Source organism: Drosophila kikkawai, chromosome 2L (assembly GCF_030179895.1).
Source record: "Drosophila kikkawai strain 14028-0561.14 chromosome 2L, DkikHiC1v2, whole genome shotgun sequence".
In the NCBI taxonomy this organism is placed as follows: Eukaryota; Metazoa; Arthropoda; class Insecta; order Diptera; family Drosophilidae; genus Drosophila; species Drosophila kikkawai.
The window spans coordinates 24666279-24694277 of NC_091728.1; the positions used below are offsets into that span (position 1 = coordinate 24666279).

At 50.3% G+C, this 27999-nt stretch overlaps 1 protein-coding gene across 1 annotated transcript; it reads right to left on the reverse strand.

Annotated features, from left to right (window-relative positions):
- RyR (Ryanodine receptor) lies at positions 1-27665 on the reverse strand. Its single transcript, XM_070283293.1, has 28 exons — positions 27527-27665; positions 24947-25117; positions 22057-22260; positions 20910-20987; positions 20459-20847; positions 19848-20372; positions 19666-19790; positions 18172-19594; positions 17511-18114; positions 17279-17378; positions 15316-15520; positions 14493-15249; positions 12925-14087; positions 12486-12638; positions 12304-12419; positions 9975-12247; positions 9419-9898; positions 8923-9060; positions 8453-8727; positions 6280-8377; positions 5466-5575; positions 4866-5211; positions 4763-4783; positions 4334-4634; positions 3919-4029; positions 3434-3853; positions 3038-3239; positions 1-2984 (listed from the first exon to the last, which is right to left on the reverse strand). The coding sequence occupies exons 2-28, from the start codon at positions 24998-25000 to the stop codon at positions 302-304; spliced, it is 15354 nt and encodes a 5117-aa protein (XP_070139394.1). The 5' UTR covers positions 25001-25117; positions 27527-27665; the 3' UTR covers positions 1-301.
- Positions 27666-27999: the final 334 nt, after the last annotated feature.

Sequence of the window (27999 nt, forward strand, 5' to 3'; positions counted from 1 at the left end):
TGTTCGTTCAAAATTAATAAATTTATTTGAAAATGAGTTAAGAACATTTGCTGTTATACGTGCTAGAATCGTCGTCTTCAAATATTTCATTTTTGGAAAAAGGTAGTCGTCTTCCTACGTTCATATATAATAAAAACGATTGTTTAGGATATTTGTTGCTTAAAATACATTGCTAAAGTTGACTAGGTAAAAATTCCAGCTGGTGTCAAGCTACCGCGCTACAAAATTGGATCCCGAGAGTCCTTGGACCATTCAGTGCCGTGTGATTGTGCCCAGAATCCGGATATCGGCTTCCAAGTGTTTAGCCGCCGCCGCCTCCACCGGATAGCTCGTCCTCGTACTGCTTGCGGAAGCAGTCACCCACCGGGAAGAAGTCCCAGCTGCGCTGCTGGTACATATTCCACACATACGTCTCTTGGCCTGTGTACTCCGTGTCCGGCTTGTTAATCAAATGCATCAGGAAGAACATGTAGTTGGCCAGGTTGTGCTCCTTCTGGACGTGCGTGTCGAAGCCGTGCGGTACTATGTCAAAGAAGTCCTTGCCCATTCCGCATATGAAGCAATTGGACTCCATGTTGTCCTTCACCGACTCCAGCTGGTCACGCAGCTCGCCGAAGGCGTCGATGATCAGACCCTGGATGATGGCCAGCAGGATAATGATCACGAAGAAGAAGAACGTGATGTCGAAGATGATGCGGTAGACTTCGTAGTCGTCGCCATCCGGGTCGCCGATCTCGTCTCCAATGCCTCCGCCCGCTCTCACGCCCTTGTACAGATGGAAAACGAAGCAGGTCAACATGTCGTGACACTTCTTGTCCACCTCCTCATCCTCCTCCTGGATGTAGAACTTGCGGAAGAAGTTGAAGGCGATTACCGTGTAGATGTACACGATAATGGTCAGGAGCATCACGGTCAGGACGAGTTGCTTGCCGTTGTGAGTGACGGACTGCAAAATAGTGCGCAGCGTCTTGAAGCCAACGGCCACATCCAGCAGATGGGCGGCAAAGAAAAAGTTGTTGAAGTTGCCCATCACCGAGAAGCTGAAGTACCACAGCGAGTAGAGGAAGGCGTTGTCCGTGAAGGTTACTCCGGCCTTCCACACCTGGTAGCGCCAGTCAATGTTCATGATGTACTTGAAGATGCCCGTCTCCTCGCTCTCCTGTGCTGTGAAGGCGCTCTTCTCCATGCCCAGCAGGTTGGAGATGGAGTCGAAGTCATAGGTCTCGCTGTACTTCTGTCGCACCTTCTTTTTAACGAACTTATCCCAATAGTTGACCGGGAAGCTCTTTGCGGATATTACCAGCTTGTCCCAGTGCGACTTGAAGTCGTCATCCTCCGGCTGCTCCGCAATGAAGAGGCCATCGAACTCCAGCCTGCGTGCGATCTCCTTCTCGCGCTTGAAAATGGCCAGCGGCACCTTGAGGTGATAATAGGCAATCAGCATAGCCAGGGAGACGAGTGAGTGCAGACAGGCGGCCATGCGTAGTACGTGCTCCATGTAGAAGAAGTCCTCGTCCACGTGCACCAGTTCCGGTATCTCGTCCTCCATTTCCCCGTCTCCCGACCCGCCATCGCCCGATCCCCCAAAGCCAGAGCCCGTGATGTCCGCACCTGCGCCCGAGCCAGAGCCCAGGATGAGCTCCTCCTCGCCGGAGCTCTCGCCTTCCTCGGCAAACGAGGTGACCTTGTAAAAGAGCAGCATGAAGTTGATGCTGAAGGCCAGCACCAGGGCAACGTACTTGAGGTTGTAGAAATTTCTGGCCAGGAAGCTGACGGCCCGATGGGTGTACTGCGAGAAGTCGATTTGGTGGACGGCGGGCGTCTCCTGCGGCGCGGCTGATGACTTCTTGGCCTCCGCTTCGATGGAGGCCATAGCCGCCTCCTGAGCCTTCTGTGCCTCCTGACGCTCCTGGGCCGCCTTCTTGGCAGCCTCTCCGCCCAGCAGGTCCACAATGGATATTGGCGGCTCCTGGTGTGGTTCGCCTTCAGCCAGTTCGCCGGTGACGGCTGTTCCGTCCTCGGGACTCGACTCCCCGCCCTCCTCCATCGAGGAATTGGCCGGGGACTCGTGTACCACCACCTTGTACATGCCGTTCTCTTCTTTGTTGATGTCCAGCCCAAAAGCTTGTACCGTGCCCGGCGGCTCCTCAAGCGGCAGCGGCGGCAGGGCTCTTCCGAAAGTCTCCTCCTCCACGACCGGTTCCTCCTCCTGCTCCGGAGCAGGTCCTCTCATCAAATTCAGCAAGATGCCGAATATATAGCGCACCACGCAGAAGTGCGCATATCCGGTGTAGTAAAAGATGTAGAAGATGATCTTGAAGAAGCCGACGATCAGCTCGGGGATGGACTTGGTCTGCATGACGCCAATCTGGTGCTTGATGTTCGCCGGACTGAGCATGTGCACGCCGAACTTGAGACCCTCCTTGACGGCGGTAATGGTGCGTCGAATGGGATCTCGGGCAGCGCGCTCCTCCTCCTCCTCGCTCATGTAGGAACTATAGGCGGTGTCGCGCTTCACGTTGCCGCCACCGTCGTCAGTGGCCATCAGGCCGGAGGCGTGGGTCATCTCAAAGATGGCGTCCTCGCAGAAGTTGACAAAGGCCTCCAGCTTTTCCTTGTCACCGCCCTCGGTGACGATGGAGTAGAAGAAGGCACGCTTGGATTCGCGAATCTGCGGCTTCTCCCACTGCTCGATGTTTGAGTCCTTGATCTCGAAGTAGACGCGCTCGATGCGCTTGGAGCTGCCGAGGATCTCGATGCGGCCCAGGAAGGGCTCGAAATAATTGAGCACCGAGCCGGCGGTCTCCAGGAAGCGCGCCAAGCGCGGCTCGTTTGGCATGTGTTCGCTGAGGTTGGTCAGCAGCACAGCCAGGTTGAAACCGATCTCCTTTGATGGTTCGTGGAAGCGCTCGACGAAGGCCCGGTAGTCGATTTTGCCCTCGTGGTTGCGCTCGCAGCAGGCCAAAAGGAAATCCATTTCTTCCCTGCAATCATAGGTGAGATACGGTGTTACCCTTAGTTATCTGACTCTACTTACGGCGTGTAGTTCTTAGACTGTTCCATCTTCTCCCTGAAGTCCTTGGGCGTTACCCAACCCTCGTTCTTCATATCAATCTCGTGGAAGCTGGGCGATTCGATAAGATCGGCCAGTTTAAGGAACATGTCGAAGTACTTGAGGATTAGCTCCACGTTGGAGGCAGACTCCACCAGAGTGTCAACCATCTGCTTACCAATGGTGCCTGTGAAAATGAGGGAGAGTGACATAAGTCATAGGAGATTCCAGTTTAAAATGGAGGTTTAAAAACAACTGTTTCAATATCACTTCTCGAGGTGCCTCAAAGTATGCATTAATATATCTCCTTCTTAAATTTTTGTTCTTATTTTGAAGCTTCGGCACTGTCTTCCTAATTTCCCTGGAAGTTTTAAAACCTACCATTAACCACATTTCCTTCCAGCATGGACAACATCATGGTGATCATGTCCTTTTGCAGATTCAGCAGTTCCTTGAGCAGATCCACTTGGCTGGAGTGTTTAGATAGCTTGTCCTGCATGTGGGAGAACAGGAACAGGAATCCTCCGACGGCATCCCACAACCTGGAGTGGGCCAATGCCTGTTGATTAAGGGTACAGGGACCTTGGATGACCTCAGTAAGGGTGTTGAACACCTGACTGGCGACTCCGATGGCCTTGAAAAAGTTGGCCTTGCCGGCGGGATCGATAATCTCCTTGCTGGAGTAGTGCCAGTAAAAGTCCATGATGGACTCTTGCAGCCGAAGCAGATAATCCACTGTGCAGATGACCACGTTAACAGTGGTGGTGTTGCCGGCTTGGGTCCTTAAGTAGTTTTGCCACTCTGCGGGGAGATTGCGATGGGGGTTAGGTTCATTTCGGAGGTGCGAACGTGGGGGAAAAACTCACCCAAATTGTGACCCTCACAGGTGAGCTGAATGAACCGGAACAGAGCACAGGTAAACTCCGCGTCGTGCATGTTCTTCTCGCCGGCGGCGCCCTCGGAACCTACACCAAGACCTGCACCCGCACTCGGAATATACTCTTTGTTCGTGTGGCAAATTTTGGGTGGGTGGATTGGTACAACGATAGCGGGAGTCACGTTCACAGGATTGGTGGGTTGTTGGTAATGGTTGGCATGCGAGGCATGGTGGTGATCAGGTTGGGTGATCAGGTTGGGAGTTCAGTTGGAAGGAAGTAGACACACAAATCAATACAGTAATCGAACTTAGAAGAGTGCGAACCAAAAAGTTAAAAGGCGCGGACGCGGGCGGCAAACTGAAAGCGGGAGGAGCTCGGAGGGATCGGGGTCGGATGGGCTTACCCTCTGCTTTGGTGTTCCGCTCGAAGGCGTCCAGGTCGAGCACGCTGCATGAGTTCATCAGTCCGGCGATCGAGGTAAAGAACCCGACGTCCTTCTTCTCCTTTAAGTGATTTAGCATGCCCATTTGAATGTCGATGTTGCCGCCGCGGAGAATGGCGATGCCGAGATTGAGTGTCGTCATTACCATCTCCGAAGGTATACCTTTGGAGGCGGAAATGTGCAACAGCACCATTTCGGCAACGCCACGGTTCGAGAGGCGCGCCTGGTGGAAAAGCAGCTTTTGCTTCTCCATTTCTTGTTCCTAAAGAGGGAGTATATCGAAGATTAATTAAAGAACTTAAAAAAGGGATAAAACTCGGGATTCCCATTCAGGAATTGGGAAAAGCAATTAGTGAGGATCTCTAAGGATCCCAGCTGCATAATAGTTACCATCAGTTGCCTCATCCGACACTGAGTCAGACATGTGGGATGTTAGGGGTTATTCTTAGCTTGGTGGTTAGTGCTGAAACTGGGATAGTTGGGATCGACTTACATGGATACTGGTGCCTTCGCCCTCTTCGCCACCCTCCCCGCCCTCCTCGTCACCGCCCTCCTCTTCCTCTTCGCCGCAGGACTTTGCCGCAATCTGGGCGTAGGACATGTAGAGCAGATCTTCCTGGAGGGCACCACTGCGCTCGGTCATTGCACCGCGACAGAAGGTGGTCACCAGCTGGGTCAGCGGATCTGGCTTGCTGTCCGTCTCCTCCTCGTCCTTCTTGGACTTCTCGGAATCCTCGAAAGTCTGCGTCAGATCCTCGACCATCACCTCCTGGCCCACGTTCTCCTCCTGCAGCCACTGCTCATAGTAGGAACGGGCAAAGATGTTGCAAGCCCGATGTCTGGGGGTTTCGAAAAAACAGTTAGTGGATTGAAACACAACGGGAATACTCCACAGATGAAATGAACAGATATTAGCATGCCTTTTTGGTTAATTAAATTAGATACCAACTCAAGAGAGAACTAAGAACTGATGCCAATCCTCAGCGGGTAAAAGCCTCGGACAGATATGCAACAGGAACAGGAACAGGAAATTATAGAAACTTAGGAGGAGACGGTAAACATCAATCGAAGCGACTACGAGTACGAGTACCACCTGCTCATGCGATAAAGATGCTTGGCGCGTAAGCTTGAAATGACTGCCTGGCGACGCGCCACCGATATCTTTGAGCTCCAGCGTTTGGATCTGTTCTTGGAGCTAGCTGCCTAAGGGATTCGGAATCGGTTTCGGTTTCGGATTTGCAAGTGGCAAGCAAGCGTGCGGCAAGTCCATAAAAATATACAATAAAACAAATGGCTTTAGAACACGGCGCTGACATTAGTACACATTAGCTATCAGAGGAGATTAGTTAAGATGCCATTGAAGATGAAACGATGGGCAGACAGTGGGACAGATAAACTCATAGCTTTAACTTTAGTACGGTTTCGGGTTAGTGGGTTAGCTGGCTCAATCCAAGGCATAGAGTATAGAGTCTATCAATCGGGCATCGGTAATAACCTGGGTAGAGAATGTAGCGATGTCTGACGGAAGCATGCGATAACGGCACGCTTCCTTTGGATCGACACAACGCTCCTGTAGACATTTTTGCTCTGCTGTTGTGGGTGGTCGATCTGTAAATGTGGTCAGCATTTGGTCAACATTTCGGTCGGGATTGAGGATGAGAGCAGTTGTTGGACGATGTGTGTGGTGGCGGTGGTGTGATGATGGTTGTTCGAGAGGAAAAGAAAAATTGAGTGATTAACAGATTGAATTTAAGTAGAAAGATTAAAGTTGTCGCGGAGTCTCGCGATTCAGTTTCAACAGAGATGAGTTACTCGAACGGATGGCAAAGGACCTCCCATATTTCAGTTAAGAGAGCTAGAGAAAGATTGGGATAGTTCCGTCTGGACTGAGTCCGATCGACACTTACCATGTGTAGGCCAAACAGAACCTTGGCCATGGCCACGATGCGGTCCACCGTCTCCTGGGTCTTATCCTTGCCCTTCTCATTGGCATTGACGTTGGCCTTCTCCAGCGCCTGCTCGTCCACAGGCTCCTCAGTCTTACCCAGCTTGGAGTAGAGGTAGTGCTGCCAGGACATCTCGTCTGAGGGGTCCAGCTTGTCTGGCAGAGTCAGCTGCATGCGGGCGAACTCGATCACGTCGTACTCGGGCATCTTTTTAAGGTACCGATCCTTGCAATGCTGCACCAGCTCCTGCTCCCGGCCTGCGAACAAGTTCAGGCCCACGGGCAGGAGACGCTTCAGACAGGCCACCATTAGACTGGCCTGCACCTCCTTGTCCTTGTCGCGCTTCTTGTCGCGGTTCTTCTTTTTCTTCTTCACCTTGCCGCCGACGGCGGGAACGCCCTCCGATATGGCTGATCTTCGTGTGGCCGTAGGCATAATCAGGGCCATGTTGTCGATCTCGTTGGCCGAGATGAAGTTCTGCTCCTCCTTGAGGAAGTACTGGCTCTTCGACCAGATGTTGAAGATCTCCGCCACATGGTTGTACAGCTCCTCGGCCTCGGGTATGTTGTCCTTCAGCCAGTGGTTGCGCTGAAGATCCACGTATTTGATCAGAAGCGGGTAGAAGGAGTAGATGTCGCGCACCAGCAGGTTCCAGTCCTCCTGCAGCTGAGTCTCCACCTGCGAGGTGTCGTCCGTAGCCGACTTGATGAAGCCTCGCATGCTGTCCTCCTTGTGCAGCATGTTCTCTGTTCGCTTCTTCACCCGCTCGGCCAGCGGCAGGAACGGGTCCTTGAGCAGCTCCTCCGACGTATTGATGATGATCTGCTGCGTGTACGCGGCAATCCGCGTCATCCACGGTGCGTTGTCGTTGCCAATGTTCTTCTTGATCATCTTGAGAACGTTGCGAAGCAGAGGATTCATGTGATCGGCAGTAACCATGGTCACGTGATTACCGCTGGTTGGACTCACATTATCCGGGCCCTGGGACCACCAGAAGGGGAGATAGGCACACAGCAGCGGCAGGATCACGTCAATTATGTGCGGCGCATCGTTGTAGGTCTTGTCCGACTCCACAAACTGGTCCACCTCGGCGAGAATGGTCTCCAGATTGGGCATGCAGCTCTCCATTTTTACCATGATGTCCTGCGCCTCCAGCGAGTGATCAGCTATGCGGTTGAGCAGAGAGTACTGGTTATGTTTGTTCAGATGCGGCTCCAGGTAGGCCACCGGGAAGCAGGAGCTGTAGGCGCCCAGACACGATCCCAGAGCGGGTCGATGCCGCTCGATCTCCGTCTTCAGATACTTCCGGTCGTGCGTCAGCGTGGCATCGGTGCCCAGGTGATACAAGGCCGCCAGGATCTTGTAAGAGGCCACCTGAATCTCGTCCAGCAGCAGGTCGCTGCCATAGTCGCAGGCTGCCAGATGATCGAACATGGCCGTGAGAACGGGCAGAACCACCTGGTTCACATAGCCCAGAGACGTGGAGGTCTTTAAATGTGTGCCTCTCAGGTGACTGTACTTGCCGTCCTGCAGATTGAGGATCGTGTTACCCAGATCGTCGGACGTCTGGTTGAAGAACGTCAGCATGGAGGTGCGAATGAACTCCGGACAGTTCTTGGTCAGGGTGCGGGCGTCGATGCCCTTCACCAGCACCTGGAGGCAGCGCACCGTAATGCGGACATCCGGCCCAAAGGCACTCAGCCGGTTGCGCAGCAGGGCCGCCAGCTTGCAGAAGATTGAGGCGACCATTTCCTTCTCCTTGAGCGAGGCCGCTCCAATGTTGTTGGTTGCCGTAGCAATGGCGATGAAGTAGTTGCGGTGCGTGGAGAAGTACTTCTCCATCAGAGGGAGCACCACCTTCGAGAAGAACTTGATGTCTCGCGTGGCCGTCTTGAAGGACGAGCGGCGACTGAAAGTGGTCGATGGCTTCAGCAGCTTCATGTTGATGGTGGCCCGGTCCAGGTACTGGATGAGCTTCTCCAGCAGAGAGTACGAGAAGCGCAGCTCCACGGCCGCCTGGGTGGCCCCTCCTTCCTCCACAGCGCCGCCCTTTGAAGGCCTGGATTACAAAGATAACAGAAACAAACAAATATCTAAGAATGATCTCTGCTAGGACATCTTCCTATTAACTCACTTGTGAAGCTTGTAGCCCTGGTACTGCATGTACTTGAGGAACTCCTGCGAGCGCTCGCGATCCTTCTTCTTCTCCTTGTCGGTCAGCAGGTCGTAAGGCACCAACTGGGGATGGATGACGCCTCCGCAGCCGTTCAGCTCCTCGTTTTTCTTCTTGGCCCAAATGTCGTGGGAGTTCTCCGCCAGGCGCTCGGCCATGTTCTGCATCTCCCTGCTTAGGGTCAGATTGCTCATGTCCACCGGATGCGGGTTGTAGTTGAAGGGGCTGCCCTCGTTCTGGAAATCGTGCTATCGGTGTTAAGGTGGGCGTGGGCAGAATAACGTGCGTGGGCGGCGTTGGTATGGCATGGAGGCGGAAAAGCCAATTCGGTTTTGGTTTTGATTTCGAAAGATTTGCGTAAAATATTTGGAAAATATGTTAAGAAGGCGCTTGGAACAAGGATTAAGTTTGGGCAATTGGTTGTTACATACAATCTGGGGCTTCGACTGGCGACGCGTCGATCCGCGATGATTCAGCGGCACTTCCACCTCGGAGTGTTCCACAGTCCAGCCAATGGCCAGGAGTCCCTTGAGGCACTCTCTCACTGGATCCCGGTAACGCTCGCGTTCCTGTCAGAGAGAGATTAAAGGGATGAGCTTGATTTTAACGGACACTGTTTTTCGTTGGCTGCTAAATTTTTCATGAATGATTAAGTATTAGATACTCTTACGCTTAAAACAAACTGAAATGTGTTATTAAATATTACATTTTCGTGAGTAATTCAAAAAAGAGGGATTACATAATGAGATAATATAATGAGAGGGATTCCTGAGGGTGATCTCTCCATTATATTATTTAAAATTCAGTTAAGTACAAAAATAAATCAAATTAATTAGTGAAAGCTAGAAAATAAAACCAAATTAAATTGTTAATAATGAATGGCTTCGAAACATATACATTTAATGACCGACCGATCGGTCTACGTACATATTCACTGAGCATATTGTATGGCTTCAGTCGCGGATGCTTGCGATCGTTGTCGGATCGGATGTCCCCGTGGGTCCATCCGCCCTCAAGGCGCCTGCTGGCCCAGGCATCGTGGTAGTGCTCGCTGAACTTCTGGACCAGCGAGTTGAGGTCGTTGTCCAGGTGGACGTTGTTGGTGTCTATTGGATGCGGCATGTACTGCGGCTGGTCGGGGGCGCCCATCTGGCGGCCATAGTAGTCCTCGTCCGTGTTCTTCGACAGACTGTAGTCGGGGGGCAGGGCACAGCCGATGGCGATCAGGCAGGGCAGGGCCTTACCGAACAGTTCCGGGTCATAGTCCATGTTGCTGAGCGAGTCAAAAATGTTCGAGAACAGCAGCATGGTCAAACGCTTCTCCTCGTCCGAGGACGCTCCGTACGAGCCCTGGCCTTGAGTTGAGCCGTAATACTTGGCGCAGCGATCGAAGTGCAGGGTGAGGAGCTGTCCAAAGGATGGAAACATATAATGAATTAATTGGTTTACTTATAAGGGTCTGAAGAGAGGGCAAGGTGCTCACCCGGAGGGCCACGGTGGTGTACTCGGACAGCTTGGACACATCCACAGTCAACTTGCGCAGCAGCTTGAGCAGCATGGCAGGTTGCATTTGGGATGTGAGGGCCACCAGGAAGTCGGAGACCGCCTCGCGCTGCCCCTTGGTGAGCATACGGTTCTTGGACAGCCGGTAGACCGTGTGCAAGGTGGCATCCAAGAGGCTGGCGTAGTTCTCGGCCTCGTTGTAGAACTTGGAGTGCTTGATCAGCAGCGGCAGGATGGAGTTGCCGATGTAGCGGTTCATGGCCAAGGCCATGTCGCTCTCGGACCCGTCGCTCTTGTCCAGAATGGTGGCGGTGCGCAGGTCGGGCAAGAAGGCGTCTTCCAGCAGGCGATAGAACAGATCCTGTGTCTCGATGCCATAGACACGCTCCAGGAAGAGCACGATGCTCTGCTTATTGTTTGGCAGCAGACCCGAAGGCATGTCCGACTTGGGCTTCTCCTCGCCGGGCGCCGTCTGCGAAAGGGTGAACTTTAGGCTAAGCACACCCTGAAGATCCTCCAGCGGCACAAGAGATCTCAGAATAGCTCTGGCCCTCAGGGACTCGTTCTTGCCCTGCTCAATGACCGAGGCATCCGGGGCACAGCGGCCCAGCAGGTCGACCAAAGTACAGTAGAAGTTCAGGATGGCCGCACCGGTGTCAATGTAGTCCTCATCCTCCTCGCCCTCGGGCAGTGGATGGGTGAAGTTCAGGCCGGCGATGGTGCCCTCGGCCTCGTCTTGCATCTTGCAGCGGTCCGAGATGCGCTCCGACATGCGATTGGCCTCGACGATCGCGCGGAACAGACCTTCTCCTTCTCCTCTTAGAGCCGGTCCCAGGCATTCCGGACGACGGATAAGAAGTCGAATGACAAGGTTCGCATTCTCCTCGACGCTCTCGCCGTTGACCCAAACGCAGTAGCGCAGGAAGTCGAGGTAGCGCTCCCCCTCCACGGGATCCCAGCCCAGATCCGGGTAACCCTTCTCAACGAGCTCCGAGTTGCTCTGGAGGCCGCACCGCGACAGGTAGACTGCGATCTTCTCCAAATAGTGTTCCCTCAGTGCCAGAGCCAATTCTGTGTTCTCCATCAGACTCGAGTAGGCCACGTCCAGTGGCGTGGAGCCGCGAAGGCTGGGTCGTGCCAGCAGGATGTTGGCGTTGTCCAACAAAAAGTCGAAGTGATCGAACATGGCCTTCTGGTTCTGCCGTCCCGTACGGCAGAAGTAGCAGAGGAAGCGGCAGCACGCCACCACCATCTCGTGCGAGGTGTCCTTCTCCTTGGATGGGGCCCCCTCGGCGCCCTCGGTTTGGGTCGGGGCATCGCTCTGCGCCTGCGCCCGCCGTCCCAGCGTGTTCATCATCACGGCCATCACGTTCTCGTGGACGCGCAGGATGCGTATGAGGTCCGGGTGCTGGAAGAAAGTGGCATTGTTCACCAGCTTCCACAGGCGCTTGCGCATCAGCTCCTCCTCTTCCTGGCTCATCTGCACGGGCAGCAGGGCGCGAATTTGGCTCAGCCCAACCCACATTTCGGCCACGTCGTCGCGGGCCCGGTTGTTAATCACGTAGGTCTTCTCCAGGGCACGGACCAGCTCGCCCACGGTGTCGTATTGACGCAGCAGCAGGCTGAACATCTCGCGCACGAGTTTGGGATTCTCGATCTGCGACTCCTCGGCCCAGCTAACGATGGTCTTGATGAGCACCTTGCGGAACACCTCCTCAGGGGTCTTCTTCTCCGGCTCCTCCACCTCCTTGGGTCCCTCCTCCAGCTCCTTTACGGTGTTGATGAAGTTGTAGATCTTGGTTATGGGCCCCGTCTTGATCTCCTCGATCGCCGCGCCCTCGACGCCATCGGGCTCCTGGAGAGCGTTGAGCGACACCTTCTGCATGAGGAAGTCGTGGAAGTCGCCCAGGCGGCTACGCAACTCAAGGCCGCAGGTGCAGTTGTCCTGGTCGTCGGACTCGAGGTTCTTGAAGCAGAGAATCTGGTTCATCTGCTCGCGCGGCGGACAGCGGAACTCTTTAGTCTTTTTGGCTGCCACAGCACTGGGCAGATCGGATTGCTTAATCTCGATATAACGTCGCAACTGATCGGTCTGTAGATCCCCCACGAAGTCATGCGAAAAGGCGATGATGCTCTCTACGCGGTGCCGCAGCTGGGTGTCGTACAAGTGGTGCAATAAGTAGCACATCTGCAGCTTGGCGCCCTCGGCCATTTTCATTGTCAGCAGGCCCTTGCGGTGCTCGTCTTTGCCCTCTGTAAAAGCGAACGCATCATTACAGAATATACCTGGTAAAAGCTCCATTACTTACCCCTCTCGAAGGCGGCGTCCCAGGTCTCCGGATCGATCATGACCAACAGCCGCTGCACATCCTCGTCGGTCAGAACGCCGACCAGGAGCAGGCGATCTGTCAGCTTGATGAGCGGGCTAAGAGGGAAAGATAGCGATGGGGCTATAGCTAAGTACTACATCTATGGGAGAACTGGTACTCACAGGAAGAGATTCTCGTTGGTCCAGCCGATGGGATCGCGATTGTGTACTTGGTTGATTTCGACGGCGTCCTTCAGGGCCTCCATTACGAACTGCCTGACTACTTCTAGGGGGAACTTCGGGGAGTACAATTGGTCGATGTTGGGGATCGGTTCGCTGGAAACACTTGGCATACTAGATGTTGCAATCACAGGGGGTCTGGACGGGTGTAGTTGAACAGTGGTGTCGTAGTAAGTGGTTCGGTGCAGTGGTGCAGGTGTTGTGTTGGATATAGATCGAATGCGGGGAGATCCAGGATCCGGGGAGATTTGAAACAGAATGAGGCGTGAACAAATCGAATGGATATATCAAGAATAATGCCATGTCCCCACCCGCGCAGTGATCAAGGAAGAATCTGTGCATTGTGGGGAGGCGAATAAAGAGAGGCGACTGTTCAACTCACGTGATCTCCGTCATCCTCAGCTGCGGTCGCACCGACTCCGTGACCAGGGAGCGCAGCGAGTGCTGCATCTCCGCTTCGCTATAAAGCTCCTTCAGTTCCGGACCCAGCGGCGTTATGTATTCGTTCTTGCACACCTCCATCGTGGTGGCGTGGGACTCCAGATGCAGGGCGATCAGCAGGTCGTAGAAGCCTTGGCGCAGCGGCCCGCTCATGTACTCTGACCGGATGGCGTAGAGCAGCTGCTTTTGGTCCACGTGCTGGCACAGAGCGTGGGCGGCCCGGTAGTTGGACTGATAGCACAGGGCCGCGTACAGGGTGAGACTGTGGGCATGGAAGGACAGCAGCTTGTCCATCTCGATCAGCTCGAGGATGTCGATGCAGCGATCCTCCTCCGGGATATGCAGCGCCAGCATGGACACCGGGTCCTCGCACAGCATGGACCAGCCCCGGATGTCGGACAGCTTGAGGGCGTGCACCTGGAGTGAGGTGTTCGGCACGCGGGCCCACTGATGCGGACGCAGGCACTGGACCTTAAGGCGTGGCGGCGATTGCGGACTGATGTGCTTGTCACTGGTGGGCAGCACGGCAGCGGACAGGGGAAGCGTAGTGGGAGTACGTCCCAGCTCGATTTGCAGGATTTCCTTGCTGGTGGCCTCCACGAAGATGGCCGGGAAGAGCTTGGTGTCCGGCTCCATCATCCAACGGTGGGAGGTGTCCTTGCCCTCGCACGTGAAGCGGATGATGCCAGTTGCGGTGTCAACGAAACAGCCGACGAACATGCCCTGCGAGGCGCCCTTTCCGGAAGCATCCTGGGTCACCTCGTTGAAGAGTTCATCGGCCCGCACCACGTAGCAGCTCTGGCGATCAATGCGCTCGATGGCCATCTCGTAGTCGTCCTCGATGTACACCGATCCGCGGCGCACCTTGTTCTTGTTGAACTCCCGGCTATGCAGATGGTACTGGGTGGTCACCCAGCCCACGTACACGTGCGTTGGATCCTGGCCGGGGAAGATGCGGACTCCGTAGAAGTACTCGTTGATCAGCTTAAGGCACTCCGCGTCGAACATTTCGTCACCGGAGCCCTCGACCGGAGGCTGGCCGAGATTCGAGGCACTCAGCTGCTTGGGTCCGCCCTGGGCCACAGGACTGGGCGGGATATCGGCCTGAAGGAAGCGAATTTAAGTCAAAGGGTATTAAAATGTGTAATTACTTTTTAAATTTATGCTAGAGAATAAACTGCAGAACTAATTATACAGTAAGGATTATTGAATAAGGCTCAATATGTTCCTTTAAATTTAAATTTTCATGAGAATTCATATATTTACAAGGAATATTTTATAGAAGAAATGAAATATTTCATGAACATAAATACCTCTCAGTCTAAAATTAAGAAATATAATGGATTATAACCTAGGAAACAAATCAATTACTATTTCTAAAAAATAATTTACAACTCAAACTTGTAGGAATAATTATTAAGTATTAACTATAAAGACTTTTATAGTTTCTAAAGTCCACTTTATAAAACTATAAATATAACATTTTAGTAAGACCCAACGAAAACTCACATTATTTAGGCGGAGCGTGGGCGCTCTCGTGGTCATCTGCTGGTTGACCACATTCCTTCCATGGGCCACCGTGTTGCGCCGCTCCAGCGAGGTGTCCAGGGTGCGTGAGCCCATCTTCTCGCGGCTCTGGTCGCGTGACTTCTTTGAGAAGAACTTGAAGGGACTGCGACCGCGCTTCTTTTTGTCGTCCAGTTCATCGCCCAGCCCGTTCATGTCCAGCACTGACGTGGAGCGCTGCATCTCGTCCAGGGCAGCCGACATGTCCGTCTCAAAGGTGATGTTGCGGGTGAGAGATCCCTTGCGCGGCGGACGCGACGGTCCTCGCATCATGTGATCCGCCTCGGCATCCGCGTGCTCGTCAAAGTTCCGGGTTAGACCCTTGATGTCGTTCATATTGAAGCCTCCCTTGAGCATGTGGTCCATGTGGGCAGCCTGGGTCTGAACTGCCATTTGGGCGGCGGCCTCTGCCTCACGCATTAGCCGATACTGCCGGTTCTTTATCTCGTCCCAGCGTCGTGCCTTCTCCTGCTCGCTGATGAACTCACTCATGCAGGTCACTGGGAGGGAGAGACGCAGAAACTCCCAGTTGGCCTTCTCCATGGTCTCGAAGGTGTTGTGCGAGATCTTCAGATGCGGGGGGGTATCTGCGCCGCCGGGAATTCGGGTGACATCGATGCGGCAATCAGGCATCTCCTCGGTATTCTCAAAAATAGGCTGATCCTTGGTGTACCAATGGGTTACGGGTCGACGCATGTTCCTGGGGGGATATATATGATTAATATGTGTGTTCACTTAATTGTCCAAGATCCAGTTGTTTACTCACACACAGAAGGGTTCGTAGCCCTCTTGCAGGCCGCAGGTGGTGAAGAACTTCAGCGAGTCCACGTCCTGGCCGTAGATGAGGCGCGCCTTCTGTCCCACGCCCAGGGTGCAGGCTGGCACGAAGCCCACACCTTCGGCGGTGACGTCGGCGAATGTCGTCTCGCCGCCCAGGGCGTCCATGAGGAGTTCTCCGTTGAGGGAGAAGCCTGCACAACGATTGATTACAGTTAATGAAGTACGGGTCGGGCCGAGGGGCGGCAGTTGGTTGCTAATGATGAGTACGAGTATATATATATATTGAAACCAAGAACCAAGAAGCTGTTCAATGAATTCCGAACGATACGGACCGCATCCTCGTCCGCCTCCGCATCCGATTAGTTCCGTTCGTCCGGAATCCATTAAGCAATTAAAATTCCTCTGGCAAATTCGTGCGTATTAATTGGCATTGGAGCTGGCCTTGCAGCAGCAGCAGCAGCCCATTACTTGCATTGCATTGTCATTATGTTAAAGTGTCGGGACTGGCATTCGGCTTCGAATCGGTTTGGTCTCAGTTTCAGTTTAGTTTTTGTTTTAGTTGGCAAAGCTAGGATTATAAATTCAAGCAGGCTATTAATGGCACTTGTGTTGTTAGCTCTCATGCTAAATTATATACTGGATCGAAATCGAAATTGAAATTGTATTTGAATTGATACTGGTTATTGGTTAAGTACGTGTCGTTAGTAATTACAGGCAGTTACGAGAGAGTAAAAAGCTGGGATGAGCTGATGTGTCCTGACGGCCTGCTCCTCAGGCACCCGGGTCGCCGCTAATCAGGCACCACTCCTCCCACTCCTTGTTATGGCGTTCGAGGTGTTCAAAGTAACGATATTCGGAAGTTAGAGCATGGGAATCGACTTGGATTTGATGTGTGGATTTCGAGAGTGAAAACTACGAGAAGCTACGAGGAAGCGGCTAATGGACTAATGGGTCGGATCTGTTGGATGTCAGTCGGGTCAGGAATGGCTGATCCACTGGCTGATCTGATGTGTGTTCTGTTTCTTGCTTTAAGTTTGATCTATTTCGATGGAGTTAGAGCTAGGGTTTACAGTTTATTTGTTTAAAATACTTTTGGAAATCATTTAAGTGGTTGAGTCTTGGCATATATTTCATTAAATATTGTTTTGACTTAAACGTAGGCTTGTAAATTTTATTGAGGAACTATTTCATATTTCATAAAATTGTAGGTATGTAAAACAGGGCTGCTTACGTTGCGTCCCCGATGGTAGTAATCTTTGATGTATGAACTTATCCTTTTCAAATTGTTAAAGTAGAATCTAGGCAATAAAAACATCCAGCTCGATCGAAATGGAACTCAGAACAGAACTATTTATTATGCCGAGGGGGGTTTTCGCTCTTGCAGGGTATCTAATATAGGTAAATGCTTGGATATAACGCCTGTCCTTCGCATCCTGGGACGTGCGGCACTCGCTCGCCACCCGCTGGCGGTCACATGGTCACATTTAGTAGATATCAAAAGCACGGAGGACACATTCCTGGTGGGGGTGCTGGAGGAGATCGCAACATTACAACAAGGGCACGAGCGGTTCTTACTAATTGTGTGGTCGGCGAGGTCTAGAAAAACGCCGACTATATCCCCGGGTCCGCACTGTTTACCGAAGGACTCACTGACGCCACCGTAGACTTTCTCTTCCTAAAATGTGAATATTGCAAGTGACAAGATTGGTTTTTAGTAACTCTCTCTGCCTGCGTGAATGTCTGCGATTCTTTTGCTGTTTAGCTGTGGTTTTTGTTTGCTGGTTAATGATAGATATCGGATATGAAAGAGTGTCGCTATAAATTAACAAATCAAAGAGAACGAAAGTCATCGATTAAGTTGAAAAGAGTTGAGTTAACAAAATGCGTTCGATCAAAATAAATGAAATCAACGTTGGTGCGCGCTGCTAGGCGTCTATGGGTGTCCTTACTGATTGTTTGCTCCTTGACGTCGATGAAGCAACCAATGACATCGCCAGCCTCATACCGCACTCCGAAGTGCTCGATGGATCCGGCATGCATTTTGGTCACCTATAATCACGGGGTTTGGATTTGAGTGGGTCTCGCACACGGTCGTTCCCTAGTAACTGCTCCCATTCCCACCTATATCATCGACCTGGGAAAATTTTACCCTCGAAGCCCCACTTCCCCCCAAATACTCACGTTGTGACCATCGAAGGCCCAGCTGGTGTCCTCGCTGCCCAGCATGGCTCCCGGATAGCAGTCCGCCCGCGCCCATCCCACTCGCATGGGCCCGGCGGTGAGGACCTCAAACTCGAAGTACCACTTGCCCGAGGTCACGGCGTAGTTGCGCTCCACGCGATATGTCCGGAAGGCGGCGAACTTCAGGCGCTGTGCCTCCGCCAGAAGGGCCTCCGTGCCCTCGCCCGTTGGTGGATCCAGCACGTATCCGTAGACGAGTAGCGTTCGCACCGTCTCCGAGGCCGTGTCACGGTTGGCCTTCTTGATGGCCTCGTCCACCTTGCCGTAGGGTACCAGATGGGGACTGCGATGGTTGTCGCTGTCCTCGTTCAGGCCGTAGGTCCAGCCCTGCTGGATGCGCTCCCGCGCCCATAGGTTATGCGTGTTCTCCGCCAGCTGGTCCACCAGCTCCTCCAGCTTGGGCGTGAGCGTCACGGCACTCAGGTCCAGGGGGGCCGGCTTGTAGCCGTTGCCCTGCATGAAGATCTCGTTGGGGAGGCGCACCGGTCGGATGCGGGCCGGCGGCTTGTCCATAGTTATGTAGTAGCCTAGTGAAATGATTGTCCTGTGGGAGGAGTCAATGATTAGAAAAGGTTTCCTGCTAATACATGTTATAGATTACTTGAGTGTTTGCACAGCCAGTTGATTGTCGTATCGCTTCTCGGCCGGCGGCAGCTTCTCAAACTGGGTGAGGCACGGATGAATGCGATGGTAGTCATCGCGGTGCTCCCCCCAAGACCAGCCCGCCTCGATCTTGTTCAGCGCCCACATCTCGTGAATATTCTCGGCCAACTTCTCCTTGATCTGGTCCACAGAGCTGGGCAGTGTAACGCCCGTGGTGTCCACGGGTTTCGGAACAAAGGCAGTGTCGTCCTCGATAAGCCAGGGTCCGGCCAGTACGTTTTTGCTGAGATTTCCAAAGTAGAAGCACGGGTCCAGGCTTAAAATCTGGTGTGGCATGAGGCACTGCACCAGCGCGGAGAAACCCATGGGCGGGGCGAACTTCAGGCGGCCATGATCGCCGCCAAAGAGAAAGCGGCAACTCAGCTTCGAGGAGCAGCTCATTACCGGGAAAAACATGCCGTCCAGATTAAAGTCCCGGAAGCTGCCACGCACCTTGATGCCATTAAAGGTGAACGTGATGATGGGCACTGACAGGTCGATGGCCACGCCAATCACGTCGCCCTTGCGAATGAAGGGCTCCTCGGGCAGAGCGTCAACCACGGGGGTCTTCCTTCCTCCGGTCCAAAAATTGGCACCGTCGAAACCGAAGGAGTACAGATCGTCGCCCACGCCATTGCCGCCCCACTTCTTACCGCCGCCCGGGTACGGGACATAGCCGGAGGTGTTGGCCCAACCGATGCGTAAATGCGGCATCATGTGCGTCGTCTGCTCGATGTGGTCCATGGTCACCTCGAAGTACCACTTCTGGTACATGGAGGAGCCGTCCACGCGGCCCACGAAAATGTTTGGCCGAATGCTGGCCACGTGATCCACCAGGAGCGTCTGCAGTAGCAGGTTCTTGCCCGGCAGCAGGAAGTCGCAGATGTTGTTCTGCGAGGAGCGCACGGCCACGCCGTTACCCACGCACAGGGAACAGAGTACGTCCAGGACCTTGGGATCCCTGCCGTGTTTCTCCAGCAGAGAGATGATTACCTTGATGTGCTCGTCTCGCATCATGTTCAGGGCCTCGGGCGAGTCTATGAGCACGCAGTGGAGCACATCCAGCATGCCGGACCCCTCGCTGGAGGCCTGTGAGCCCAGGCGCGAGAAGAGCCAGTTCAGGCGGTTGCTGTTCGCGAACTGGGCGCAGTTTGTGTGGTTGCCCTTGATGATGGCCGCCAGCAGTTGGTACAGGTAGGTGGAGATGAGATCCCAGCTCTGGCCAGTCTCGTCACCGGCCAGAAAGCTGGCGAGGAAGCCCTGCGAGGTGATTATGTTGATCTTGTCGATGGCCTCCAGGATCAGGTTGAGCACGCCTTCCTCCTGGAACAGATCCTGACGGTTGCGCAAAGCACGGAAGCGGTTCTGCTTCTCCTCGTGTTCTGTGGGTTAGAAGAGGTTGTTTGTTATCACCGATTTTTGGAGACGGGTTGTCTTCAAGAGTATCACTCACCCATATCGTCTTCGGGTTGCGAGAAGTAATTGATCAAGTCCTCTAGGCACATGACCATCTCGTTGAGGTTGACCTTCTGGAAGAAAATGGAGTGTCGTCGGTTGGACTGCAGCGTTTCCAAGGCCCTGAAATAATATTTTGAATAAGCAAACCATATAAGGTAGTACTGACTGAAAACTCACGTAATAAACTGGGTGAAAAGGCTGCTGCACTTGCGGATAACACGCGCCGTCTTTGACTCCTCCTCCTGGGAGCGCGAGAAGTCAAGGCAATCGTCCATCTTGCCCTCCTCGTGTAGGATGGCCTGCTTCTCCTCGACCTTGCCAACGCCCTTCTTCTTCGTCTCATAGCTCTTGTAGCTGAGCCACAAGCTCGTCTCGCAGTGCTGCACAATAACAGTGGTGTCACCGTACTTAATGATCGGCGAGCCGATCACTTCCAGGTCCTTGTCCTCGAGCACCTTCTTCTCGTCGTCCTTTTCCTGCCGCAGGCAGAAAGTCGTCGTCGCGATCGAGGCCTCCTCCTTCTTCACCAGGATCAGTTCGTTGCTTTCGTTGACGCCCAAATAGCGTCCAGTGGTTATGTGGCGAATGCGCATCGGATGGTACCAGTTAATGAAGCCGCCGGTCCACTTGGTCCGCGCCAGTTCCAGGCGCCACAGGGATCGTGCCTGGGCCATGACCACGCCGCCCTCGTAAATTACAATACTGTTACGGGGGGATTGAGATATAGAATTTGTTTAAAGTTTACTACTACTAATCTACTAATTACAATACTGTTTCGGGAGACTTACTTTGTTCCTGGCTCACGACCCCAGGTACTGGGTATGGTCAGGCACTCGTCGCCGCCGTGAAAGAAGCGCAGCACATCGCCGCCAAAGACATAGCCGACGTACTTCATCCGGGAGATGCCAGTGCCGTAGGGCTGCACGGACCAGTGGGTCACATGGAAGCTGGCATTCACGATCGACTGCTCGTTCTCCTTGGTGGTATGCAGATAGCGCTCAGTAGCCACTGAGACCAAGATCAAGTCGTCTCCAACGCGCACCTTCTCGCCCTCAGAGCGCTGCTTGCTCGCCGGATGCACTGTCCACCAGCAGGCCTCGCCTTGGCTGTGCTCCTGCAAACCCACATCGAAGGATAGCTTGTCGTTCGACGAGGACGTGGACAGGCAGGCCAAGTACTATAACATAGGGATTGATTACAGACACGTGGGATGACTAAGCTCAGGGATCAACTACTTACCATATCACTATTGTGATGGCGGAGCAAAATGGCATTGCCGTAGAGCAATGTCCTATGTCCCGATCCGGTTCCCTTGCCCTAGGAATTGTCGGTAAAAGGATTAGAAACTGCTGGCATGGTCGCCAGACTTCGGGGAGCTCAGCTCTAGGGGTTGGAATGACTACACTACGGTCTACTAACTACTGCAGAACACTTTGGAAAGTTAAGTATTTAAGGGGTTAGAGTGCCGAATGCATGTACGGTGCGGTTGGTTAGATCGATGGAGTACTCCAGACAGAGAAAACATCTACAAATAATTGTTATCCCTTGAATTTAATATATATATGAGCAATCAAAAATGATTAATGAGAGACCAAAAATACTTGTATATATAAAGAAACAGGGGAAGATTGTTATTTTACATAATTTGAAGAGCTAACTAATATTATTTCAGTGACCCAACAATTACTAGGATGTTTTCTCTGTTCGGAAAAGGAGCATGGATCCCTATTCCAATGGTACTCCTGCCACGTTTCAATTGTTATTCAAAAAGTTAAGAGCGCTTAAGCACCAGATGCCAGGTCTGGTCCTACGCGAATCGATTCCCCTAGGGGAGAGTTATTGAAACCTATGGCTCCGTTTTGTAAGGATTAATCCCGCAGAGAAGTTATGAAGAAAGCGGTAGCAGAGCGAGAAAGAACGAGCGCTACTTTACACGGACAGAGTGAGATAGATAGTAAGAAAGAGCAAGAGAGAGAGAGAGAGTGAGAGTAAGAAAAAGAAGAGAAGCGCGATACGAGTTAAAAAAGAAGAATTGAACGGTATACTTACAACTTGACTATCCTGTTTGTGGGTATTTAGACAAATTTTGAAAAATAACGAGAAATTGATAGGTTACAAATGTGTAGAAGAAGACAGAGACGGGAAAGTGGGGGCAGCGCGTAGAAAAGGATGGGTGAGCATGCAAAGACCTAAGCACGGGTAACTGGGAACTGATAACTGATAGTAATGGTCACGGGATACCAATGCCACATGGATCACACAACATAACAAGGGTCGGGACTGAGGACTGAACTGAATGGATGCTGGGGATTCCCTTGGATCGCGATGAGAGAGAGACATATATACATATATCCGCGTGACTTGATCTCGATCGGTGGATACTTACGGTCTCGGATCCCGCCGCCGTCACCAGCTCCTGCAAAGCGCGCACGGACAGCGCCTGCTCGATGACGAAGACGCACTGCGACAGGTCCGGCGGCACATTCTTGTCGGCAATGTTCTCGAGGAAGCAGTGCCGGTTACCAAATCCCTCGGCGGCCAAGCAGACACGCTCCCCCGTCGCCGTGCAGGAGAGCGTGACCATGTCCTCCTACAAAGGGTCGTAGAAAGGATGCAATGTGAAATCGGAGTCTAGTATAATCTTAACATTTTATAATAAATATAATGAGGCTTGACTGTTAACAAATAGAACTGACTTTAAGATGTCGTACAATGATTTAAAGAACAAATATTCGGTCGAAATATCTCAAAACCTTACGTATAGGAGGGTTTGAGTTCAGCACATTAAACCAGGGAAATAGTATTATTCCCACTCTTGGTTTTAAGACAGGATAGAGAGCAATTTAAATGTATGCGCGTTATTCATCTTGTTATTAAATAATTTTTGGTTGGGCTATGACCAACTCTTAAATATTTTAGGATGATATTTCCAGTGTCAGCTCTCGAAACAATACTCTTTTCCTAAAATTTTATTGTTTGTACTACAGCTTTTCAGATCGCTTGCAGATTGGTTTGGTGTCTGAATCATTTCTCTCCTGGCAGCGACTGTGTGTGTGTGTGCGAGAAGTGAGTTAAGGAATGAACCAGGAGTTTAGGCAACAATTAAGTCATTAAGAGGCCCAAAGTTGTGCTGCAATTTTAATGAGACTTTGGCAACAATACCGACCGGGAAGCCACCGCAATGCCAATTGGCATTTGCCCCCTGCAACCCCCAAACCGAACCTACCCCTAATCCGAGCTAGGAAGGGATCCCTGGAGCATCAGAGGCTGGGGCGATGCACACGTAAATTGAGGGAATTGTTACAAGGCACTGAATGTGCAAATGAAGGGCTAGATGAAAGTTGGGTGGTGGTGGCGCCTCGGTAGGTGTTCTTTTCTGCCCAGCAGGGAGGAGATGTGATTTTCGGCCGCTGTGTGTGTGTGTGTAGTCGAAGTTAAATGAACGGTAATGGATTTCGAATCGAGCAATTTGCATAATTTAAATGCGAATGAAGTGCCGAATCCTGACGCAGCAGCCCCATTGTCCTGCACTCCGGCGCCCATCTATTTAAAATTTAAACCCGTCTGACCACATCCCGGCTTTGGCTGGCCACCCAAAAACTACACTGCTCAATGACTCAATTTGCATTTGACTTCATTTCGATAAATGTTTTTGCAAACTTGCACTTTTCGGGTCACTCTCTTGTGAACTGTAAAGTTTTCAAAATGACACGCAAAAACTGAGGGGAGAAAGGGAGGGCAGAGCACAGGCGGAGAGAAAGCAAATAAGCGTAATTTGACATCGAAGGACATCCCCGGGGAGCTGGAGTCTTGGGTCTTCGATATTTATTGAATTTCTGTTGCGGTGAAAGCGGTGGAAACGGGCCTGCGGGCTCGAACCGGGGCTGGGACTGGGACTGGGTATGGCCAAGTGATACAAGGATGTCCGTGTGGGTGCGATTCGCAAACTCAACTTTTGCCCTTAAACGTATTTATTTATTGCGGCAAGGTGTCGTTGCTGCTGACCTCGCTGACCCCAGAGGGAGTTGAAGTGGGCGTTGACTGTGGATGATGGGCGTGAGGAAAAGGAAGCAACACTATTTACTTATACCCCATAATGGCTGTCATTTGGCGCACCAGCTGTGGGCATTGATATATAGCGGCATTTGTCAGCTGACGATGTGTTCATCGAGCCGGCCGTCCCTCGGATACCTCGAATCCTTCGAGTCAGCCTTGCCCTGTTCTGCCCTCACCAGCTGGCTATGTAAAGTGGGAATCAGACGAAAAGCCAAGGCCCCTGGTGGCCGTGATTGAATTTGTGACTCGAGTTTTGTATTTATTGTGTGCCATAAACAAAAGTTAGGGGCGCCTATAAATATGCATTACATATACAGCGGGACAGAGGGTCAGGGGGACAAGGGGAGGGGCCACTGGAACAGGACATCTTTTATGGATTGCCGGATATTTTATGACACCAATTGTGAAAAATCCCCCATGGATTTTATTGAGTGGACGTAATTGATTTTAGATGATCTGGCGTTGTCAGTGCAAGTGGATGTGAAACAGGAGCACTCAGCAAAAATAATGTAATAGGATTTGGTTTTTAATATTTGTCGAATGTAATTTCGATTTTTGTAATATCAAGTTCGGTTACGGCTTTGCGAAGTTATGTGTGTCCATGTTATTGTATTTGCTGTCAAAATTTTGGTGTCATGTCGAAATGAAAGAATTAAAATCTCAACAAGTTTTGCAATACAACTTGTATGAAAAAAAGCACTCACTTATGATTTTGAACAGAATTTCGTTTTCTACTATTGAATTAATTAAAGCAAATGCTAAAACAAGTGTAATATTTTAATAGATAAACCTATTACATTCCTTAAAAAGAAAGATAAATATTAAGTAAAATTTCCTATGAAAATATATGATATATGGAACCAAATTCGAGGAAACCAATTTAGATAATATCAAGTAAAATTTCCTATGAAAATATATGATATGTTAATGGAACCAAATTCAAGGAAACCAATTTAGATACGATATTTTCAGTTAAATAAAGTCAATGGAGTTTGAAATCCATAGAATAACATTTAAATGTCATTATTTCAAGGTAAAAGACTATTACTCTTTGATAAACCAATGAAAGATACTAAGCCTGTTATTGGTTTTTTTTTTTAATTCTGTTGCTGTAGGACTTTCGAACTTAAATATATATTTCTATATAATTAAATAGAAAAATATATTAAATAAAAATATGACCTAAAATTTTTTCCACGTGCTGGCACTGGCTTACTCACCGTTCTAAGGAATGAAACATCATCCTGCTCGGAGCCTCCCTCCGCCTCAGCCATTTCGTTTGGTTAACGCAACGACCGCAGCGCCTCCAAATCGGAATTTATATCGCAGCGGCGTTTGGAATTCAATTGTTTTGGGATTTCCCTTTGGCGAACCCGAATCGGTTTAATTTCCTTTGGAAGAAAACGAGAACGGAATTTGTTTACGGTTAGAATCTACGACTGCCGAAATGTTTACACTTGTCGTTCGCGTCTGAAGAATGCTCGGCAAGGGTTTTTTAATGGGCGAACAGACTGCTCGAGTGCCACGAACTTTTTGTTTATATTTTGGGATATCCCCGAACCCCTCACTCACACACGCGCACGCAGAGCAAGAGAGATAGAGAGAGCTCTCTCTCTCGGAGTACTTTCTCTTTAGTTCGGTTTTCTGTTTTGATTTCGCTGTGCGAACAGCTGATTCACTCGCCACTGCCGCGCTTTTCTTTTTCCTTTTTTTTTTTCTGGTGTCACTTGCCAAATTCGCCCCGAAACGTTGTTGTTTTTTTGTTTAGTTGGTTTGCTTGTAATTATTTGGGAATTTGTGTAGCATTTAAATATGTTACTGCCTAGGCAAGAGGCCAAGAAATGAGCAGAATTGTCGAACGGAATAAGAGTGTTGTTTAATTGGTTCTAAAGTGATATTTATATATATTACATTATATTATATTTAACTATGTATATACGATATTTTTATATATGTACAAAAATGTTAGATCTTAAATGAAGAACCCTTTCACGAGCTAATAACGAATTCTAGATAAAAAGTATATATTGAAGTAATGCTCAAGCTTATAACTATACTATACATCCTCTTTTTTATTAAAGTTAAAACAATTCTCTTTGGTATTATTGATAAGTTTTAAACTATTCATTATCGCTACTATTTTATTTTAGAATTTTGTTGTTGAATTAGGTTAAAGTTAAAAACTCCCTATTAATGTTAATATTACTAGTAAGGGTGTATTGTTTTCAAAATAGATAAAAAATTCTTATTAGATAAACACTTAAAAATGATTTAAAGAGTGTTCATAACGTTTAGGTTCGAATAGTTACTGACAAGAGATTTATACTGTTTTAGAGTAGAGTTTTAAGTCCATCTATGTATTTTAGATTTTCGAAATTACCATAAATAATTAAATGTTTCTTCTGTAAATGGAATTGCAAGTAAAATCCCTCGAAACTAGCTCATAAATTCTTTTAATAAAAAACGCATTAAAGTAGTTAATTTTTACTTAGGTATATAAAATTCTAATAAAACATAAAATATTGAATAATAATATTAATATAAAAAGTAATCCCATGATAAATTTATTCCTACTAATATCCAACTCAAAGACAAAATAAATAGCTCAATAACCCTATTAATGATATGGAAGTAGAAAACCCGCAGTAATAAAGCATGAAAAATTCAGCGTTTGTATGATATATGTATATATCTCTCGTTCTGCTAGCGGGCAGTCGGCTAATAAAGTGCCCGTGGATTAGGCCAATCAAATGTATCCCTAATTTCCGCTTTTTAGCGTGCTTTCCTTCATTCTTCGGGTGTCTGATTATAGTATGCTTTCTGGGTGGGTGCCAACGTTACTTTGTGGACATGGCGTGCTCGAGACACACACGATATATTTAGTTGCGGCACTTGTGTGTATATTTAGTACGTATATTTGCGGATTTATGCGTTGTGTCGCCGTGCAACATGTTGCCATTCCGAAGCCCCCGGCGAATTCTAATTAATTGCTCGCTGGTGCGTGGGATTGGCCCGATTGTCGGAGCTTATCCTTGGGCAAGGACTTTTGCGATTTTTCTCCACTGATTCCACTGGCGGCAGTCTGTCTGCGAGGCACTAGAGATTTGCGAGGCGACAGATAAGCGGCCATCGGTAATCCAAGGGTCCGATGGCACGCAATGCCGCCATTTTGTGGCTGCCGCCACCCACAAAAGCACAGAAACACCGAGGCACACACGCACGGATATAGTATACATATATAGTATATACCACTCGGGATTGTTCATTAGCGGGAGGTCTTTGTTTTCTCAAAAGATAGATCTCGGTTTGGTTCTGGTTGCTGTTGCTGCTTCGGTCGCTTTGGCTCCTCGAAATTCTCTAACAATTCGCTGGCTTTCAGCGGTGTCGTGTGTTTATTTTTGGTACAACCGCCGGACGAAGTACCGACCCGAAGACGAGCAACGCGACCCGAAGGTGCACACATGTCCAAAAATATCACACGCAAAGGCCTGGGCAGAGCACAAAACTAGAGCACTTTCCGAAATTTTCATCAGATTTTCATATTTTTTACTTATTTTTCGTTTTCAGATCGTCGAAATTATAATTGCAAATCTTATGCAACGCGCACACCACCACGATTTTCGCCTGGAGCCGATAACTCCGCCGCCACGTGCTCGCCGAGAGGACGCGGGGCGAGGGTGAGAATTCTGGGCATGGATTTTCCACGATTTCCCCCAGTTTTCACTGGGATTTCACCCCGGCGCACATATAGATTCTATACTCGATGCTGTCGGGGCCCAGCAGAAGCACGGCGAACTTACTTTTCGTGTCGATATTACTCTCTAGACTGACGACGATGGGGCGGCGAACAGAGCGAGCACCAATGCTGCGGCACGCAATTCGCAGCAGCCGGCACAGTGGTACGAAATGGGGCAAATAGTGGGAAGATTTGAGAGGATCAAAAAGATCGTGTGATGATGAGCGCAATAGAAAGAAATCTGGCTAAAATCCTATAATTTAATTTGTGATTGATAATAATAAATAGTAACATTTTATTTTATGTCAGACTACAATTTTCTATTGGTTCCAACCATGATAGAATTATACAAGGTAGTTCCATCGGGGCGAAATAGTTTGGGTTTTATGGCTTATTTTGACAGCTCGAGCTTATTCATTGAGTCATTTCAGTCAATCTTTCAGGCTATACCCGTCTCACTTACATACATTTTGCTAATTTTTCCGACGGGACTACCTTGTATAATTGTATCATGGTTCCAACTACGAATCATGCTAA

Bases quoted from the DNA above. Each gene is read 5' to 3' on its own strand.
- RyR (XM_070283293.1), bottom strand. From the start codon at position 25,000: ATGGCTGAGGCGGAGGGAGGCTCCGAGCAGGATGATGTTTCATTCCTT. The intron at 15,521-17,278 runs GTAAGGACACCC...ATCGTTGTGCAG, and splicing joins CGTCAAGGAGCAAACAATCA to GCTTCTCCCTCAACGGAGAA. The intron at 3,854-3,918 runs GTGAGTTTTTCC...ATCTCCCCGCAG, and splicing joins CTGTGAGGGTCACAATTTGG to AGTGGCAAAACTACTTAAGG.